The sequence below is a fragment of the Diuraphis noxia genome, unplaced genomic scaffold, assembly GCF_037042655.1.
Source record: "Diuraphis noxia isolate RWA-SAM2 unplaced genomic scaffold, SU_Dnox_SAM2 contig0002, whole genome shotgun sequence".
Classification (NCBI taxonomy): Eukaryota; Metazoa; Arthropoda; class Insecta; order Hemiptera; family Aphididae; genus Diuraphis; species Diuraphis noxia.
This window is the reverse complement of record NW_028301712.1, coordinates 87,059,261-87,082,784: the sequence shown is the minus strand read 5'-3', so window position 1 is coordinate 87,082,784 and position 23,524 is coordinate 87,059,261. Positions and strand designations below refer to the sequence as shown.

General features: G+C 27.2%; 1 protein-coding gene across 6 annotated transcripts in view; it reads right to left on the bottom strand.

The window, feature by feature from the left end:
• Nucleotides 1-22,202, bottom strand: part of tmod (tropomodulin) — a 51,784-nt gene extending 29,582 nt beyond the window's left edge. For 3 of the 6 annotated variants that reach the window (XR_001506156.2, XM_015516275.2, XM_015516276.2), the window contains exon 1: nucleotides 21,972-22,201. Coding sequence is in view for 4 of the 6 variants with exons in the window: in XM_015516275.2 (XP_015371761.1) it covers nucleotides 21,972-22,049 (78 nt within the window). In the remaining 2 variants the exon portion in view is untranslated. Of the gene's footprint in view, nucleotides 1-5,348; nucleotides 5,563-21,971 lie in introns of those variants that run through there. The other 3 variants (XR_001506158.2, XM_089221308.1, XM_015516277.2) reach the window with 3 other exon arrangements.
• Nucleotides 22,203-23,524: the final 1,322 nt, after the last annotated feature.

The window sequence follows — 23,524 nt, the reverse complement described above, 5'->3', positions numbered from 1 at the left end:
GGGGTCCTGCTAAACCTTCAAAACATCCGATCAATTTAGGCGTTTCAATTAATAGATCTGAGGCCACTAACCTACGCCACGTGGTATGTTTCAAATCTATCTCTCCACAACGACTTAAAAATAAGTACTATCACTGAACTAGCCTAAATAATGTACAAACGCTTCACTAAAACTTTAAGAACGCCTACAAATACTTAAATATCCCACATCATTTCCACCGTCACTCTCCCAAAAAAACCCACCACGAAGACTAAAGTGTATATGGTGTAGAGACCTATACAATATATTAAGTTAGTAAAAGAGGTATTAACAATTGGTTTCTCCCAACTACACGTTACTCGTGTTGTTTTAATCTTATTGTAAATATCAAATTTGCTTATTGTAATAGTTTGTATACACATTATAAATTGTTTTGATAAAAAAAGTAATTTATTTACTGCGCCAGTGAACGTTTTTGATAAATCGTGAATGTAAAAAATTGAATATCATTTTAGATACTATTATATTGAAATAAAATACTGTTCAGTAAAAGATATGAAGAGATATAGCCAAAAAATACAATTTGGCAGATAGGATCAATGGATGATGATTTGAATGAAAGGGACATAATAATGCTACTGTTATATGTTTAATAATTAAACATGTGCCAATCCCGCCATCACACGCTGGGATAACGCCCGGAAAAGTTCGAACAATACCAGCTCAAGAGTACGAAAAAAAATAAAAAATAAAAAGATATTTTTAATATTTTTTTTCATCCAACAGGAAAAGAGGTCCAATTAGTTGGTATCTTCCTATATAACTAAGCCGTTGTAGTAAACGACCTGTAAAACCGAACGTTGCATTCGGGAAGTAAAATGTGAAGACCGTGCCAAATCAGAATATAAGGGAGTTCTCTAATACATTTTTATAAATATTTAATAAAATGTTTAGATTAATTATAATAGTTTAAAAATAAAATTTTTAATATGACGAAATTGTGACCAGGAACCTTAATTCATAGACATTTATGAGTTATTATTATAATTTTATATAATATTATAAATATATATTCGTTACTCATTTTACAAAACACTTTAATATATTTTATAAAGTTTTGATGTTTTAGTTTTTTTTAAAAATAATTATGATGTACAATTTTACCTCAGTTTACAACGTAGTAGGTAAGTATTACAATTTATAATAATATAGATATCATTACTAGCTAATTATGCATATTCTGAATCAAAGTTTAATAATCTTTAAAATTATATGTTATGTGATATAACTGATAAAGTAATAACAAATTTATTGGTAGATTTATGATGTAACAGCATATATAATTTGGACAAATGATAAACCTTTAAAATATACGTACTACGTACAGTCAAAGTATCAACATGGTCATGATCACTGGTCAGTTGGTCACATTCTGTGTCGATATCTTTTAGAACTTTAGAAGAAGAAACTCTACATAAGTTCTGTACTAAAGACTTGCCCAACATATTGTATAATAGTGCACGAATATAAGATAGCATAAAACATTAAAAAAAAAAAAAAAAATGGTTAACCAATTCAATAAGTACCTAATCAATCGTACTCAACGTCTATATTCTAGTGCACTTAAACGGTTCGTTGGCCAATTGTAATGTAGGTTGTAGCTAACAAAATAGCATATTTTTTTGGTTATTATCTAATCACTGTATTTATATCTGTGTCACCCGATTTCATCCACCTGATATTTTGTATACTAATGTCCAACTAATTTAAACCAAACATTACACCTAAGTATATATTGTTAATAAATCATAATTGAATTACATTAAATAGTAAATTTATATTTTGTGCTCGATTACACGGCATATATTATACATTTATTCCCATGTTCGAGAATAGAATTCTAGCTGTTTTCAAACCTCTCTAGCTTGAGTACGATTCACCCACATTAATTTAAAAAAAAATTTAGAAATTTTAATTTTATAAGACGTAGCTCTTTTTCAAATATATCGTCTTTTAAACAAAACATTGAGCTATTCGACTGATATTAACAAATAAAACACTTTAATAATATATACGAGAGTACAATAAAAATAATAGACTATACTCAAAGTTTGATTATAATGATTTATTTTAATGAGACTTTACTAAAGTTTGAGACATTTTATATTTTAATGTACATAAATCACAAATGTAATTAATATTTAAGTATAATATTATAGTATTATATAATTAAATAGTGTCTTAAAATACAATTGATCATGTTGTCAAAACTGGTGTGCAAGTGATTAAAATATCTTACGTATATAAATATAATTTATGTCATGCTATGATGCGGTGTAAGGGTAGATTTCTTATATTTTATTGTGTATTTATTTTAAGATTTTCACAAAAGAGTAAATTAATTAAATATATACTTATTTTTTTATCATACCTTCTGCGTGATAAAGATAAACCTGGTCGGCGAAATTTTGTTCTACGTCACCATAACAGAACTTTGAACACGTGCCAAAATGTCTGGCAGATTAAAATTTCTTGTTTTATAAACCTCTACTTAATATTTTAACGAATAGCATCTAGTAAGTAATGATTATGATAAATATTAAAATAGTTATTCCAAGATTCTATTCAAGTAACTTGAATCATTTAAACAAATTAAATTAATTAAAACACTGAAATTTGGAAATTTTGAAATAAACAATTGATATTTTATAAGTATAGGTATCTAGTTACATTCAACATATTTTGTACACGTATTTGTATATAGGTATCTACTCAAATGGGTGAAATAGCTATAACTTATATAATCAATTATTCAAGTATAAAATATTAAAATGGTTTAACAATATTATTCAGTCGAGGAAAACGAGTAAAAATAATAAGATTTTATTTTGTCGTAGATATATTTTGAATATATAATAAGATATTTAATAATCATCACACTTATAAAAAATTATTAATGTTCATCATATTATTTTAATTTATAAATTATTACATTTAGACATTTTGTGTGTGAACAATAATTATTTACTTTAAGCAGTTGAATCTCACGAAGAGGATTATCCAGACTCATAATCAAGCTAAAATGTATTCGTAAACTTATTTGTAAACCTTAATTAATTAACTTTATAATATTATTGTAAAAACATTGGTTATAAAAGCATTGTAAAAATACTTGGTGTATTGAAACAATTATATTAATAAATTTAAAAAATAAATAATTTTGGTTGGCAGATTTTTAGAAATATATGTGTTTTAACCTTCAATATACTACATAGTATATATACTGTTGTACATTACTAATGGTCATATTTTTTAAACGTCTTCTGCAACTATATAAAAATAGTAAATAATATTAATATTATGCTCGTAAAAACGATTATATTTTCTATTGACCCTATTAATTTTGTTGCGATTTCGACAAGGTCATCACGGACTACATTATCAAAGTTAGCGAATATTTAATTTTACCGCTTGTACGTTGTCTTTATTAAATACACATACTTTATTTTAGTTTGCAAAAATGCGCAGAGCTTATTTTGGAAATTTCTATAATGAAGTGGGCGCTTGTCGGAAAAATTGTTCTACTAAAAATAAAGCTAATAATGACCTTCAAATACATCTCGTACGGAAATTTTTTTTAAAGGCGCTTAGCAGAACTATATTATATTGTGAATTTGTTACACTCTGGTGACACAATATGTCTATATACATTAAACAACTACAATAACCAGGAACAATCAAACATAAACATTACATTTTGTGTAAAATCGATGACCAAAAACTGTTAATATAAGAAAACGTTATTAATCATAAAACATTACATTATGTTTTAGTTAAAGCTATTAAATAAATATATTGTTTTATTTTGTTTTCTCGTAATCGATTGCAATTGCAATTTATATACCAAACAAGATTTTTTTTATAATATACCTATTTATATTCATAAAATATCTATAAAATAATAGAATAACAACAACAAAACACGCATAATATAAAATATTTACTGTACAACACAAAGAGAGTGGGCGTATAATCGGCAAAGTTATACAGCTCAACAGTTTTGTATTAATATTTATCGTAAGAATATCATCACATATAGAACATGTTTACATTGAAATTTGGGTCGTGTCGTGTCTATGGGGTTTATTTTTAATCGGCCTCATTGCCCTCATTTACTCATAGGGAACACAAATCATCAAGTGGAATTCGATTTTAATATACTGTGCTGGACACGCGCTAATAACCAAACACCAGAATCAACTTAAGCAGTTAAATCGATAAAATAAAAACGTTATGACGTGAGAACTGCTATAATTTTGTTTTTGTTGGTAATATGAATATGGAACAAGCAATCTAAATTGTCTATTATCACACATTATACTATAGAGGGTACCTACAATCTACTAGGTATGGCCGGTATGAGTATACCCTAAGATATTCTAAACAATCTTACAAAAAGTAGAACAGAAATGAGAAAACTAAAACAATGGCTTCTTCAAATCATTTATATTTCACAATAATATGGAATTTTGTCTTTAATTAATTGCAATACATTTTCGACTGCAATCTTCAAATACTTAATAACGGTTATTGCTGTTTATATAATCAATGTAATTAGCTCCAATCCAATGATAATTATATTACAATAATATTGTTTAGAAATAATAACATTATTTAATGTGATGTACTGATGAATGAGTACCATATTGTTATTATTTTATTAATATTTATACTATCGATTTTCCATAGCATTATAATACTATATACTTAATACATATTTTAATCAGTAAATATTTTAAACAAAATTTCTATTACACACTTTTTTTGTACATATGTATCTATTGTATCTATTGTAGCTTATTGTAGGTACCTACATCTGATATATCAGCTGCGTTAAGTCTGGTAAATAAGACTAAAGGCCAAAGACAAATAATAGGATACTTGCTGTTTTATAACCAATAATGTTATTGTAAATATATTTTTACTATTTTACATGAGAATACAAATATAATCATCTTGTTTTTAGTGTTTTTACTAAAAATCTCATCCTTATTACTGCCATTGAAAACCTGCAGAGAGAAAATCTGCAGTTATAGGCAATTTGTTTGAAAAATTGAACATAAACATTTCACAAGTGTCTATAGGGTACACTCGTCTTCAGAAGCTAACCCAACAACTAATCCAATATATCCTGTAATTAGATTGTGTGGCGAAGTTAAAGAAAACGTAATTCATTTTATTGTATAATTTGACGATAAAAAACATCGGTTTCTACGGTATCGGTCCTGTGAGAAGATTTTGAAAATCCACCGGTGCACGCTAATGTGTAAATTTAATTATTATCTATATTATCTTAAGTTGAAACTGACCTTCCATTCGTGATAGTATTCCTCTGTAACACCCATTATTCGGTTGGATTTATGTTGGCCTGTTTATAGTACAATTCAGTAGTGACCGGCGTGTGATACGATGACTTTAGAATATAATAATGTAAAATATTGTACAATATGTTTTCACGCGGTTTTCTTGATTTCGAGGGGAAAATGTCTCGAGGTTTTGAATAGCGTCGCACCAACTAAAGGATTGGAAACGACCGTATTACAGCATCTGCACTGAATTGGCGTGTTCCCCTCCATATCGGAAGACAGAAAGTCATAATTTATAATTAAAATAAGAATAAATACACTGCAGCGCGGTCGTATGTATAACGACCAACGGCTTATAAATGTTTCGGTCCGGTTATCGGGCCATACCGCTGTCAACCGGATAATTATAGAAGGTTGCCAAGAAGTGTTGTGCAGAAGAAAAAATAAAATAAAAGCGTGATCTTATTAACGATGACGGACCGATGGAAATGATTAGCTTACAGACGTCATGTATATAAAACACGCACGACGCACCACTCGACTCGTGTATGCAGAAAGAATAGTCACCTCGGAAGCTTTGAAAAAACGGAGCTGTAATTTTATTGTGGGCGGCGGACGTATAATAATAATAACATAATTTTATATGCGTTTTCGGTACCCGGCAGTGACTAGATTTGAGGAAGAGCGAAATCTTTATGGTTACAACACATTATTATAGTATTATACATACGTACTACATAGTTATAAAAATTTAATTATTACTGTTTTAATGCACTGCAGTAAATAGTATAGTGAATATTTATCACTTTGTCGTAAAAAAAAACCGAGAACAATTTATATCCGTTGACTCCGGTCTCCAGGACCAAAGTGCTAAATGATTATATCGTATTTATACGGATTTTAGAATTTGATCTGTTACAATACCATTGTCACAATATCACAAGTGCCTATAGTGAGTTAGTGCGAATTTCGGTAACATTATGTGTGTTTTAATTTTTAATTTTTTTTTTTGTGTCTGTCATCACGTTTTGGGGCAGTAAAAATGCTTCGATTTTTGACTTCAGTACTTCGTTCGATCAGAAAGTGGATCTAGTTGGTACTACGGGGTCAAAAGTAAAAAATTCTTAATATTTTTCTAAATAATCGAGAAAAACAAACTAAAAATTAAAAGAAAAACGGGAAATTTTACGCACACTCATTTTTCGACAAAATCGATTTTGGTTTTTGATGTAACTTTAAAACGAATGACCATAGATACATGAAATTTTTACCGAATGTTTATATAAGTATATTATATCCACCATGCAATTTTCAAAAAATTTCGACTTAAGTTGAACTATTCATAGGCATTTCAAATTTTCGATCATTATTAGTTTTTTTAAAATTAATATTGATAAAAATTTATTTGTTAGGCAGAAAAGCTCGAAAATTTAATACAAGGCTCTTAACATATTGTTACAATAGAAGTTATAAAATAATAGAAATTCATAGTCACAATTTTTTTTTATAAGCATTCAAAGATTGAATTTTGACAAAATACGTAAAAATCACGAAAATTCACAAATTATTTTAAGCTAGAAATTCATAAAAAAATTTTCCTTTTATATCTAAGATTTGAAAATTTAATACAAGATTCCTTACAAGTTAATAAATCTTTATCACAAATAAAAAGTCTACCGGAAATTCAATTTAAATTTTTATGAGCATTTGAAATTTAAATTTTTACAACATTGGATTTTCACTTTTAACGATTTCCTTATTTTTTCTATAAATATCGATAAAAATTTATTTGTTCGGTAGAAAAACTTGAAAATTTAATACAAGGCTTCTAACACATTGTAACAATAGCAGTTAAACAATATTAAAAATTCGTAGGCACGATTTTTTTTTATAAGCATTTAAAGTTGAAATTTTGACTAAATACGTAAAAATTACGGCAATGTTCAAATTATCTTAGATAGAAATTCATAAAAGTTTTTCTTTTTAATTCAATGATTTGAAAATTTAATAAAAGGCTCCCAACATATTTTTACAATAGCAGTTGCAAAATAAAAGGAATACATAGTCACGATTTTTATTTATAAGCATTTAAATTTAAAATTTTGACAACATATTATGTAAAAATCACGAAAATTCGTAAATTATTTTACGAGTATGCTAGAAATTCATAAAAAATGTTCCTTTTATATCTAAGATTTGAAAATTTAATACATAGCTCCTATCATATTTTTACAATAGCAATTGAAAAATAAAAGAAATGCGTAGTCACAATTTTTTTTTACAAGCATTCAAAGTTTGAATTTTGACAACATATGTAAAAATCACGAAAATTACGAAAATTCGCAAATTATTTCAAACTAGAAATTCATAAAAAATCTTCTTTTTAAATCTAAGATTTGAAAATTTTTAATAATCTATAATATATCCTAGACAGAAAATCGTCTTCGCTCAGAATCGTTTTTCGTATACAATGATATAATATCATTGGATTCAAATTTAATTCCATCCATTACAGTAACCCACTTGTAACTTACTGTACAGGCGTACAGCAGAGCGACATCCACTTTCCCGCTTTTTAATTTTTATTACATATTACATCTTACGATTAAGACAAATTCTGTGTAATTGTATACAATAATAGTATATGTATACTGCTACTTAATAAAATGAAAGTATACTGCCGAAGTGCCGACAAAATTTAGTTATACATTACGAGACTTTAAAATTATTATTAGACATTAGTCTACAAATGTCTTAGTGACATCAATCATATTAATGATTGGATCGTATTAAATAAGCCTCTGAATATTGCTTATTGTTTTTTCGATAGGTATCATAAAAATATCGAATAAGATTGTTTTTAAAATCATTACATGCAATTGTGTTATATTTAATAGTTTACAACAGACCCTACTATTTATGTATTTTATTAATGCTATAGTGATTAGTGATTACACTGATGCTATTATAGTTATTTAGTTATACGCTTATACCACATGAACAAAAATTAAGGCATCGTTAATTACAATAACATTTTAATAAAAACATATAAGCCTTAAGGAAAAGAAAGTTTTTAACTGTTGGTTAAGTTATTAGAATATTTTTAAAATTATAATTGCATAACATTTTAGTTTGAATGTTAGATACCAGAATAAGTAGTAAATTTAACTATAAATATTAAATATATATGATTGATTAAAATATTGATTTATCAAAACTAAATTAAGAAGATATGGTCACCATAAGTAGTATATTCTAGTATTCAAATTAAATTGTATTTATTATAGGTACCTCGATAATTCTTAGCTATTTCATCACAAAGTCGAATGAAGAAAAGTAGTCTGTACTCTGGACACATAATACCTATTATAAACTCAAATGTTTTAATATTACAAACACTAAACCAGAAAGATTGTAAAGAAAGAAGGTTTGGCGCAAGTTTAATAGTTTTTTCTTGTAAATTTCAACAACTATATTATGCATTTACATAATATGAGCAGTATACAATGCACGTATAATGTTGAGCTATGTTTATTTTACAGACAAAATTACAATTCATACGCATTTAAATAAGTTTATGGCCACTATTAAATAATCATGTTCTACAAAATCAATAAATTTATTTATTTAGTTAATTTTTGTAATTTCAATTACGATATCTAGTCATACATTTACGATCATAACGCAGTTGAACTATAGAAATTTATTCCTTCATATGTTAATTAATTAAATATAATTTAAAAAAGGATTTACCACAGAATTAACTTGTAACAGGAAAATGACAAAATCTACTGAAATCGATGAACTACCCGTCATCAGTTGCCCAGTAGACCCGAGATTTCAAAACACTAATGTTTCACGGTACTGCTTCATTCATTACATAGACTACCACAGATGTATACATCTATTGGGCAAAGACGAAACCAGCTGTGATGTTTTCAAACAAACCTTTCAAAGAATGTGTCCAAATGCTTGGATAGAAACTTGGGATAGAAGAAGAAAGGAAGGTAATTTCGCAAGAGATTGCAAGACTGAACTCGATTGATACGAGTAAAATACTTCTTGTATAGTAAAAATATTTATGAAAAATTAACATATACTGTTTGTTAAGTTTTTGTTGTAAATTATTACTTAGCTACTTATGTATTATAATATATAAAGACACTTAAACAGAGAATTAATTAAAAAATTTACTAACAGCTCAAAATTTATACTAAAAAGCCAGGAATTTAAACACAAAAATATAAAAGACAAAACATATTTAACGCAATTTATATAACAACTTTTGTATATAGCTTAACATTAATATTTCAATCATCTACGCGGAGAAAAAAACTGAAAACCCAATAGATAATTATAGTCAGTATTATCTATTACGATGGCGAAGGTAAAATGACCGTGAAAAATACGTCGTTTTAAATTAATTTGATTATTTGCATAATAATATATAAATAAACGAAATGTATAGCCAGGATGTTGAAATTAACGTTATTAACCCTACTAATAATTTTTCAAATACCAGTAAAACAAAAAAAATGCTGCACAAGTAGGATTGCTAGGATTTACATTTTATTAAAAACTAGAAAATGAACTATTTAAAAAATTATAGGTATTAAATAAATAGGTACATTCCTGCAGTTATAATATCAATATATTGATATATACTATAATATAATAAACGTTATTTCAAAACGTTTTGACTTTTGATACGATTTGGAGTATTTTTAGACATTTTAAATGTTTGATTATTTTTAGTTTTTTTTTTCATAGGTACATGTCCATAAAAATTTTTTTCCTTGATCATAATGTATATGATATTATGATTTAATACTAGATGTCAAGATTCCTTATAAGTTGTTGTAATATCAGTTGAAAAATATTAAAGAACTAAAGATCTTTATGTATACATATATAAATGGATTTCTGTCTTTTTGTTTTTTATGCATTCCTAAACGACTGGGCCGACTGTGACGAAATTTGGTATAGAGATATATTAGACCTACGGACAGAAGATAGGCTAAGTTAAAAAATGATAGGCCCAACTCCCGGAGGCGCACAAACAAACATTTTTAGATTTAGGATGGACATTTTTGCTTATAGACGGTTGCTATTAGTTTCAATAATAATAATGATAATTAGTGCGAAAGAAACTATTATCCCTGAATTTTTTATTATTTGTTTTCATGGAACTTGCGTCCTCACCTCCTCGGCATTAAAACTTAAAAGTGCTCATAGATATATGTATAGTGTTTTTTTTTATATAATAATGTAATTTCTAAGTACCTTCCCAAAAAAAAAAAAACAATCGGTACTCGGTAGTTCGAATAAGAAATTAGTAATTTGTTATTAGGTATCGATTTAAAAAATGATTTCACCCTTACAAAGCTAAAAATGCGAGAAAATATTAGATTTAATATAGGTAGTTTTAGACGTTTTAGTCTTGTATTTTATATGACTATGTTAAAAAATTTTAAATGGAGATTAAGATAGCTTATATCCATGGGAATTCGTCATGGGAAGTTTGAACATGGCTAGCCGGATATTAAACGTCAAATTAAACACAAATTTTGAATCATCTAGTTAGTATTTTTAACGGGCGACGAAATGCACGGGAATCAGCTAATTCTAAATAAATGTATTAATACCTACTGGTTAGGTTAACTGTGTTTTTTTTTAGAGATATTTTATGGTCAAATTTGGATGAAATTGGATATTTAAACTAAGATTAATACTTTTAATTATTTGTTGTTAAGTATAATATAATTATTATATTGTTTACTACATACAACATACATACAATAACATTTTCAAATGCACGTTTTCTGTCAAAAATTAATTCAACTTATTATTATTAATGTTCAATATTAAAATGTATTACATAAACAGCAATAATGTAGTAAAATATACTTAGTAATAACTAATAAATAAATAAAGGCTGATACTATACATTATAGTGAATGGGGATATCTTGTAAGTAATGATTTATTATGATATATTACATAATTTGTGTCCTTGTTCTATTTTAATGTTGTTATATTTTTCAGACAAAATATAAACAGCGTTGTATGACGATAAACGCAAAGTGATTAGTGAATAGTGATATAATTTATATTTTAAACAGTTAGTAAAATTAAATAATATCTAAACATGTTTCGCTGTAAGAGAGGGTCTAGTGTCTAATTTCTATAATTGTTCCGAAGTAGAACAGACAAGTCATTTTTGAGTTTCATATCCAACATATGTTATTGTGTTTAAACGATAGAGGATCGCATCCCGACCATCCCGTACGTCTATAATCTATGTAGTTGCCAGTTGTCTGGTAGGTTAGATAGTATCAATCAGACACAATGAAAAAGTTAATATGGATAAATTTGCACATGCAAAAATTAATTTTATTATTCGGAATTAAACATTAAAAATTGGCAACGGGTCCTCTACATAAAAGTCCTCTAAATTAAGTGGTCACCCATTAGAATATTCAGGATTATAAAAATAACACAGTCTAAATTTAATTATAATTAGTTCAACGACATTAGGCGATGTTATCCGGGTTCTAATTATACAATTTATTGACCACAGACTATAATGTATAAAAATATTATGATTTATCAAATTGGATATTTTAAAACTATATAGAGTACCTACATTGATGTGTGACGTACTGTTGTCTATTCTTCAATAATTAATAGTTATACATATTCATTGAACGAATGGTAAGTTAATTGCAATATAAGTTTTTCGTAAATAATTTAATATCCATATAGGTACGATGTAAATTTAGATTCTTCGAAATTTTTTTTCTTAAAAAAGTACCTATATAGGGCTAGATGGCTATATGTAAATATGTACCTAATGACAAATAAACGATGAAGTAAATTAAAAATATATGCCTACACGATTTAATTATTAATTATACATTGTTGAATACGCACACAAAATTCATGCAAATCATACAATACTTGACTATATTATATTAATATATTATGCAATAAATGTTGGCTCTCGCGACTCGCAGTCTCGTTCAATCACGTTTCTTTAAGTTTTTATAACGGCATCCATTTAATTGTGGATATATTATACAATGTCGTTCAACTGAATAACAACGTGAGTAACTACTATCAAAATATCATATTATATTGTATGCAAATTAGTAATATATTTAGCAAACAATTACAATCGAAAAAAAACCTAGATATATAAATTTCAATAATGCATAACATAGTATATACTAAATAGTAAATAGGAGTGTCGAAATGAGAAATACGAATAGTTTTAATAACTTACACCAAACTATAATAGTACGTTAATGCGGTTTCGACCCATTAACCACCATAACTGGTTTCACCTCTTTATTCTTTAAAGTACAATGCGTCAGGTTAGGTTAGGTTATCTATTATTATCTAACTGCAGTATAACGATAAGTAATAAATAAAAATGCATAGTATGTGTATTATACTATTATTATAGGAAGTCTGATTAAAATTTAGACTTTTAAATACTAGACGTTTACTGTACACAATGCATCTTAAGATGGACGTATTACTTTGTGTCAAATTACTAGCTAACGAACTTAATGCCTTCTTTCCATTCCAATGAATAGTCAATGTATGTTATTATACAAATTAAGGCAAAAATTAAAAATTAAAATGAATTGTCGATTAACATTATAATATAATATTATTGTATACGAAAAACGATTCTGAGCGGAGACGGTTTATCTGTCTAGGATATATTATAGATTATTAATATTATTATTACTCATTAAAATATTTGATTTTCCGGTAGACATTTTAGATTTTGAGCGGAGCGAGGAATGTATTGATTTTACCATGTGTTTTTTTTGTAACAAAATAACATATTTGTTTTATTTATTATTATTAAAATTAAACATGTTTTTATGTTTTTAAAAACATGAGTTTTAAAATATAAAAAATTCCGATATCAGTTGGCAATTGATTATTGATATAAATAAAATATAATATGTACATTTAGAATAGCTCTATTTTTAAAACTGTATGTATAAACTAATAAACATTTTCCCGTATCCCGTACACCCATCCACTGACCACTACACACCTGATCTTTTAAATTGTTACCAAATGTCTGTGTATGTTTATACATAGAAACAAAATAATTAATGTGGGGACGATTAATTGAAATAACAGAAACTCAAAATAACACTGGAAAAGGTAATACAATTTTAGATTCTGAGCAGAGCGAGGAATGTATTGATTTTACAATGAGTTATAAGTACCTATTAAAAATTTTGATGAGAGTGGAGTGGGGTTACACTGGTGTACCATGCCAATTTTGGTCCATTAATTGTTCGTCTAAATTTAAAATGCGCATAACTACGGATATCTAATAGATATCCGTGATTATGACTAATTCCTATTCGTTCGAAATTTGATTTTAAAAAAAAAACTCGATATTCGAAATCAGAGATTTAATACCTGCATTGAGTACGAGTCTGGTCAACAAATCTGAATGAAATAAAAAGTAGGTAAGTCTTTAAAATTTTTTACATATATTTTAGTTAGGAACTAGAAGGGTACCCAAAAAATGTATTGATAAAAAGGAGTATAGTGTTCATAAAAGTTTAAGAATCCCTGCACTAAATAATATATTCTGTTTCAGAGTAAAAAATTACAATTAAATATGTTGTCATTTAAAAAAGTAAACATTTTAGTTATATTTTTTTCCAAAAATGTTTTGTTACAACTTAACATCCTTTCAACAAATATTTTTAAGTAATAAGTGTTTTATGACTTATTGGACATACCTACCTAAGATGTTAACTAAGTAAACTATTATGCTGGGTTGCATAATAAATGTATTAATTTAATGGTTCAATAAAATTTAATGAACCAATCATGGGCCACTAAATTATGTGTAAGCCGTTTAAGGGACGATTAGTTCACTATTAATTGGTTAAATATGTATTTTGTACAACATTAAACATTATTAAAGTTTGATTGCAGGATAAGTGGCCACGCTGTATTCAAAACTGCTACTATCCCGGTCAAATCTGGACGTATTACACTCTGATTTCAAGTATGTAAAGTAAAATATACAAATAGGTAATTTAAAATTAAATTATAATATCTATATCACATATTATATTTTAATTAACATTAACTGTCTAGGATTCTACCTACATATATATTGCCATATTGGACCAACCGGTGTCCAAACGGTTCAGTCCCGATGTGGCTGGACTAAAATAAATAAAGAAAAAAGAGTTTTACATAATATTATTACCTACCTATATGACCGTTTAAATAAATGTAATTATCATGTTCAAGGCTCGGATTTTATAGCACTAAAAAAACTGAAATAGATATGCACTATAATATGACCTAAAAAATCTTAAAATAAGCGATATACTATGCACTATTTAACTCTAAAGACATGAAAAATAGTAAAAATTTATATTTATTCTGTTCTTAATTTAAAAAAAAAAATATGTACGAATTTACAACAGAATATTCTATTCAAAATATAGTCAATAATTGTTTACTATTCGATAGATCAATTCGCTGGACTACTTTAAATAGATTTTATTATGAACAAAACTGTTAGAATTTACATTTTTACTATGGATTCAACAAAATATAACCTAACCTAACAAAATATAACTAAGATGAATGACAGATTTTTTTGATTTTTTATACTATATAATATAAACTAGATTCATGAAAATACAAAATAAAATGTTATTTTATGCAAATTAACAAAAAACAACATTAAAAACTTAAAATACTTAAAGTATTCAAAAAATAGCGTTAAACATTTTTATATTTGGAGTCCACAATGCATTATATATGTACATTTATAGCTCACTCTGCTATTTTTATCTGTATCCTATAACAATAACCAAATTATATAAAACTGAGCACTGGTCAGTGGTCATATGAATTCATGAACGTTTAATGATTATACCTATATATTTGCATTTATTAATAAAGACAATAAAGTGCTTTTCGATAAAAAATATATAATATGCCACTGGTAAATAACCAAAAATCAAAATCCCGGTTACTTTATATTTCAAATAATATATTTCTATTGGGTTATGTAGAAATTAAAAAACTGCATTTTTAATTTTAATAAATGGTATAAAAATGTAGAATACTGGCCATCGCAAACATTTTATAAAAGGGGTTATGTATAGGCAAATTGTTGTTACATACGGCTGTATCGCTGTATGAATATGTAATGTTCTCGCTTTTATGTAGTAAACTAGTAATTAGGTACGTAATAGATAATACTGCAATAATGAATGGTTTTGGTTTCGTGATACTATGGTTATAGTGCTGATGAATCGCCTGTTTCAGTGTAGGTACCTATATATTATACGGATGAAGCTTATTATTAAATTCCAAAGATACAAAAGCGACAAGCGTAGCACTTAAAAATTAGGAGTATTTTAAACGACGGAATATCTAGTGACAAGTTTATTATACATCAATCAACACCATTTTATTCATCTGTCAACATAATTATTAATTTGGTGAGTATATTATAACAACACAATTATATTTTACAATTTTTACCAACGTAAAATGGAACACATATTAGGTCAACGTATTATTATTATAGAAAAATAAAAATTGTTTAAGCTATTCGAGTTTGATACCTATATACCTACGTCCTACACTGTGTCCCAGAATTCAGAAATTGTTACAGAATGTATCCACAGATCAAATTAAACCTGTTTTTTAAAAATTAAAGCAGACTTTTGAAACCTATGCCAATAGATAAGATTTTATTTGTGTAAGTATACTTATACATTTTTCCGAGAAAAATATAATATTCTTATTCATTTAATATGAGTTATGGACTGTGAGCACTGCAGCAACCGCCGCTCTGAACCATACTGTATATAATAACAAACGCATGTGCCAAGCATGCGACATTTTAATCCCATGGTTTATTTAACATCAAATAAAACCTGGCTATTTTTATTAAAGTCATTGTGATCCGAGTAAATGGTAAACACCAAACAAGTGTAGGAAAACAATATCTAAGGTGACATTTTTTACCGGTTTTTCGGGACCAATAAATTATTTAAAATATGTAGCTGCAATAATAGGGTGCTTCACACAAATCACTAAAAGGAATGCAGAAAAAAACCAAAAAATAAGAGGTCAAAGGAAAAAACCAAAATAAAAAAAATTAACTCAATATTATAAAAATTAGCTTACAGTAGATATGTATTCAAACCACTTTCACTTATGTGTATATTTTATAGGTTACAGTCTACAGTATACAGACAACAAACATTAATCCATCATTATTTTTATAGTTAGGTACCTATAAAATAACTTTTGGATGCCAATTATTTTTATTTGTTTCATTATACTAGAGTCCAAGAAGCTGAAGTTATCATTTTAATAAAAATTTGTTTTTATATAATTATTTAAAATAAAATTTCAGAAAAGTATAATCATGAATTCATGATTAATATACAATTGTATTGGTTTTAATTATTTCCGCTTAGGTATCAAGTACATTTTGTCACTAGCCAGTATAGGTACAGGTACTTGCCAGTTTATGCGATCATACGGCACTGGGACAGCTGCATGTAATAACTACAAATTTTTATTTTTAAATTAATTTTACGACATTTTATGAATTGTTTATACACTAATACGATGTGATATTATACCTAGATAAATTAATTTCAAAGACTGAAAAATATATAGGTATTTGTTTGTTTAAAAGGTTAATGATATTATACACATTTATTTGATTATTGAACCCGAAAAGCAAAAAATAATCAATAAAAAAATATATAGGTAGCCAGGTAGGTAAGATAATATCGCGGAATTCATACGAATTTATTATTAATTAATAATTATTATTATAGTTATCAAAGGAAATAAACAATTACGGGTAGGAACTAGGTACACCATAAATGTTAAAATTTATATTTTTTATAGGTGCTAGGTATATAAAAATATAGGACGCGTCGTCGTAATCTATCTATCTATTATAATGTTATCGTGTGTCGTACTGTCGTCTATACTAGTCTCCGCTTGTATTAAAAATTATAATATTCACTGCGGGAAAGAAAGAGAAGTTCGGATGATATATTGTAGAGTTTTTGGTGCTGTATGACAACTGACAAACGAAAGCATATTTTGTTTGTTGCGAGCGTCGGGGTGGCATCATACCGACCAAAACGTGCGAAGTGGTTGGGTAACAGGGGAATCGCGTGACAAATCGTATAAGAGCAAAGGAACGCATAGTAAACTTTGACAACGTGTCACGCATTCTTTGGATCGGATAAACGAGGGTTTATTATAATATGTATCCACCTACTATTTACATATACAATATTACTACACGCATATACACATCAGTACATCACAACGCGCGCTTTTGTCAGGTGCCAAGAATTATAATATTTCGTATAAGTTGGCCAAACGTTTTATTCACTGTCGCGAAGACGTTCAAATGCAATTAGTCTGTAATAAACATATATATATGCTATATAGTTTTTACCTATACAATAATCAAGGGTGCCCGCAGAAATATAAACCCACTGAGGAGAACAGGAGAAGTCAAAAATTTCTAAATAACACAACACATACTATTTATTGTTGTTTTTACAAGTAATAAAACGATTAATAAGAATTAAAATAGCAGGGAAAGCTGTGCCCCTCCTCGGCACCCATGCTTACAATACTAGACTCATAGGCATGTGCAGACTTTAAAAGCAGGTAAAGCACTGTAGTGCTCATACATAATCATTAGCTATCTAATCAACTAATTTAGAAATACAATAGAATTAAACTATTTTATTATTTGAAAATTTATAATGCTATAAACGCGTTTTTAAGTCCAGCTATATACGTACAAAATAATACAATATTAACAGAATACAAACTTACGGAAGTCAAGTCAAATACTGGAGAAAGATCATCAATATCGTCTTCGTGAATTTTATTTACTCCCAATTTTCTAGCATGAAAAAATGTTGAATATTTTGACTCGATTTTCCGCTTCATTCAACTTCATTCTTTTTTGTAAGCTCTTTAGTAGCTCCTTCATCCTTTGTAGTTACACTTTTGGTAATATTCTTCGTTTAGAAAAAATTTTAATAGCGGAAAAATAAATTATTGACTCACTGCGTAGATATCGTGTAGCAGATATATTAACTACCCATAAAAAAGTGAAAAATCACCAGATAACAAATACCTATATACTAATAATCGTTCTGATTTCATCATTTAAACCAAAAAATTGTCAAATCTTGGATAAATACTTAAATACCGAAGTACATAACTTATCGATTGGTTGGATTTCCAAATTAATTAAAATTTGTATTTGATTACTTAGGTATATTTATGACAAATAGGTATATGGGTATCTAAGATTGGGCGCTTTAGACCATGAAAAATTACTAGACGTGCTTGGGGAGCACACATATTATGATACTATATAATGAAATATATTAATCGTTGTGGTTGTCATCAATCAGCTATCCAGTGTTTTGGTGCTAATTCCAGATGAACCCATTATTTGATATAGCGTGACGGCATTACGGCTACAGCATGGTCTGCTCCTTTGCATAGCGTTGCTTATTATCAAACATTCAAACCCCGTTTGTGCTCGTGCCATTCAATATGTTTTTACATATAAACATTTAAATCTAAGTAACATAATAAAAAAGTTGAACAAAATATGTGTACCTACTGTACCTACTTACTATCTAATGCCAATGAAAAATTCTAAAACCTTTCTATCTATGATTCAGGTTAAGCCCTTACAATATGAACACGAGTACAGTTAAAGTTTACAATTGAAAAAATTAAAAGTTAATTAAAGCTTTCGACATTGCTTGTTATAGAGGCTCATAGGCCATATAACTGGTGATGCCACAGATATATGTATACAATATATTGTATATTATATCTGTGGGTGATGCATAATTTAATATATTATAAATATCACATAGAAAATGAACGCTGAGGTATCGTGATAGGTAGGTACATAGTTTTCAGTTATCACTTATCAGTGATTTAATGGCAGATTATGACTTAATATTACTATACTCAACAACCCATCAAGAAACTTAATAACAGAATATAATATAATATAACTATTATAACCACCATCTATATTTTAAAACAATGTCTCTATTACATTTTACTTTATCAGACGTATTATTCGTATTACGTAGGTATTTAAAATATAGATTATAGATGCATATTATAAAATAGTAATTTAGTGTATAGTACCTATATAGGCAGTAGATATTTGGTTATTTACATTTCAGTTTATAGGTCAACGGTTTAACACTATGCAATGTTTTCTATAATGGTTTATGCACAAAAAAAAAAAAAAAAAACGATAAGATATAGCCTCGCATCTCAATATACCTACCACTAGATAAGCTGTAAGTATATAGGTTGTACAGCAGGCTAGGTACGTATATTAAATCCAACGAATTCAACGAGTATTAGATAAAGAAAATCGCGTAATTCAACCTGTAGTCATTCTAAAAAATTACAATTTATGTTATGAGTTATAATATTGGCAGTTAGTGTTGTAACTTGTAAAAAATACTTTTCAAAAGTATTTGAGTAAATACCTACTCAAGTACATTTTTTTTTCGTGTTTTTAAGATACCGTTTAAACACTTTTCAAATACATTATTTTTGTTTTTAAAGTAGTTTTGAAATTAACATAATTTAGACGAATTGTTTAGTACCTAGGTTTATAATCATTTTTATTTAATTAGTTAATTAATAAAATAAATGTTTATTCCATTTAAAAAAACATTGTTTTCAAAATTATTGTCACTCATATTGTTTCATTTTTGTCATGGTTGCTCCACTCATACTAAATACCCGCTCAACTGAAGCGCGCTGTTTCACAAATCTTCGAGCTTAGACTGTTACATAGTTCTAAAATCACGACCTGTTTAATAGCTGAAAATGATTTACCTCAATTGTTCGATAAATTGTGTGTTCCCACTATTACAACACAATACATTACCTCAGTATTGACAGTATAACAGAATATAAAAGGTATACCTATCAACGAAAATTAAGTTGTTCGAATTGGAGGTGGGATCGAAGCTCTTTTATTACCTATTTATTTTATATTAAGTTTTTAAATACATTACTTTATATTTTTAAGATTTTTAGGTTCCTTTATCAACTATTCTTACTAGTCACCTTGTATTACATTTTCAAACCTTAATAGTTAATTATAATTATAAATAATTGGTATATAATGAATTCTCATTAAAAACCTTGTACTTATTATATTTTCAAGTATTTCAACCAAACGAAAGTTTTTTTTTATTGACTTATAAAAAAAATAACTGGAAAAATACCTATAAATAGGAAGCTTAAATGAACAAAAATGTCAAGTACCTACAGTTAACAGTTTTTGAATTACAACATTATAAGAAAATCGTTCCATTAAAATTTGTTAATTTACGGGTGAATATTCCAATGTCTAACTTCAGACGCTCACAATATTGTGGATTTATGTTTTTTTTTTAATAACAAATAACAATCTGTGGAATCTTGTGTTAAATTTTTTGAACAAGCGGGTTTTTTTCTTATTGACAATCATTAATAAAAATCGAATTAATTACTGTCTGTAAATACTAAATAGCTCAAAAGATTTTAAAAAGCATTTTATGGTCTATAGAATATGCCAATATAAACATGCGTGTTTACGGTTATTTCTTTAATAGTTACATCTGCAAAGGACAAAATTGTTTTTTTTTTTTTTTTGAAACGGGTTTTGTAGTTTTAACGCATTTGGAAACTTTTGAAATTTATTTTACTTTTGAGACCCTTCCTCCAAATTATTAACTAGATTCACTATCCTGCCAAAAAAAAAAAAAAAAAACGATTACATACACACACAAATTATTGTAAAATCAATAAATTAATCACTTTAGTCAGAATACCTAAAATACATTGTGACAATATTACTTAGCTCGGGTTACTAAACTAGTCCATAATGTTAAGAAACAAAAGCGGTTCTTTTATTTATTCAATTCCAGCATTAAGAAAGGTTTAAGTAATAGATATATCTAATAAATATAACTATCTATCTATATTATATTTCTTGTATTCAATATATTTTTAACAACCTTGAATGTTGCTAACATTTTTCATTCAATTTTAACTTCCTACTGTAGGTTTGTGTTTTTCTTTGTACAACGTATACATATTTATCAATGCTACGTAGTTAATCTATTTAGTCTTGCAGAACAAAAAATCAACCTCACGTAGACATACATTATATTGTTTTTAAAAAGAATAATATTCAACATCAACTAAAAGTTAACACTGAAGTCTGAAATAGATAAAAATATTTTAAGCAGACAATACCTATTATAATAGTATGTTACCAAGATATTATGATGTATATTTAATTTGCTGGTTCAATTGAAAAGTTCAATAAACGTTATATAAATCCATGCAGCACGCACACAGTGGCGTATTTAGGGGGGTTCATCGCCACTGAAATTAATTTCCATTTATACGCCACTGCACGCACAAGCATTGAAAATAAAGAAGTATGTTTATTAATTTATAATTATGATTTATGACATATGCGACAATATAATAATGATTTATAGTTATTTACCTCTTGAATTTTGTAGCTCGTACGCCGCGTGATGGTACGGTGTATTTCATTTTCATAGATTTCTTCGACGCTGCCCATTTTGATTCCGTCGAAAATGAATAATTCGTACGGCGAAAAAATATAATACAGGCACCGAACGAAATATAGAAACACGGTACCAAACCAATAATTAATTCAAATTCTTTAACACTCGCGCACACTGTGTTGCTGGTGCGATTATCTTAGTTGATTTATAAATTGAACAATGTTTTTTCCCGTGATAAACGTCTTAATAGTTGGCCGATTTGATGGCGCATTGGGCAGCATGCGCGTAGTAAAAACTCCCAGTCCCTATTTGATCTATATTTAGATCACTAGAAAAAAATATAAACGTGCCTGGGTGTAAAAATGAACACTCGACATCTTCTTCCTTTTCTTTCACTGATGCCATTTATTTATTTGTCGTAGTTCTTGAATGTACATTATAATCTTGTTTTTCCACCCAAGATTGTTCAATTTTCAAGGTTAAGGTCACTTATTACATACCACCAATGCATACCCACGTAATTTCATTATTCTTTATTCATTTAGTAATTTAATATAATAAAATATATCATAGACAATTGATGTAATAATTTGTTTTTGTTTATTTATTTTTATTTTTTTAAGTAAATAAATAATTAGTATATTAATCTTCAAATTAGAGTTAGTTAACATTAGTTAACAATTATTAACATATTAACAAATCTCAATACACATGTTTTCATTTTACATAGGCAGTTTATAAATATGTAACAGGTATATAATTATACGTCCAGTAAAAAGATTTCTAAAATATTTAAATATATAATAATACAAATAATTTGATGATAATAATCATTAAATGCGCTTTGAAATGGATACTTAATGCTACATAGTTTTGAAGAAGATTTGTTAGATACCCCAAATATAAAAATGTAAATGTACATAAAAACATGGTTTTAACATTAATATTTTTATGTATATAGCTTATCAATTATCACAATAGGCTAATAACATTGCCATAAGTACATAACATACAAATTTGAAAGGAAATTTCATAATAAATAATACACACATAATTAGATATGAAAGTGTATACCTAATTTAAGGGCTTTAAATAAATTATGCTATAATTATGATTGAAAACAACATTGATCTCCATACTAATTTATGTTAGAACTTAAGAATACAAAATGTTTAGAAAATTAAAAATTTAGTTTCATTTATGAATTGTTAAAATATGTAGAAAGTATAGAAAATCTTGAATTTTTCCTTCAAAGGCTCTTTATGAAAATAATTTTTGAATGATTTATAGCCATGCTTTTTTTCCAATAAAAATAATTTAAACCCCATGTACATAATATATATAATTATGTATATAATATGTATATTTAAAAAAAGAATTAAATTAAATTATAAAAATAATATTATTATAACTTGTATCACAACTATACTTGACTAAATTAAAATATATAAGTAATAATTGGTCTATTCTTTATGTACTTCTGTACTTATCGTCTATGGAATTGTTTCCATATAATAATAAGAATATT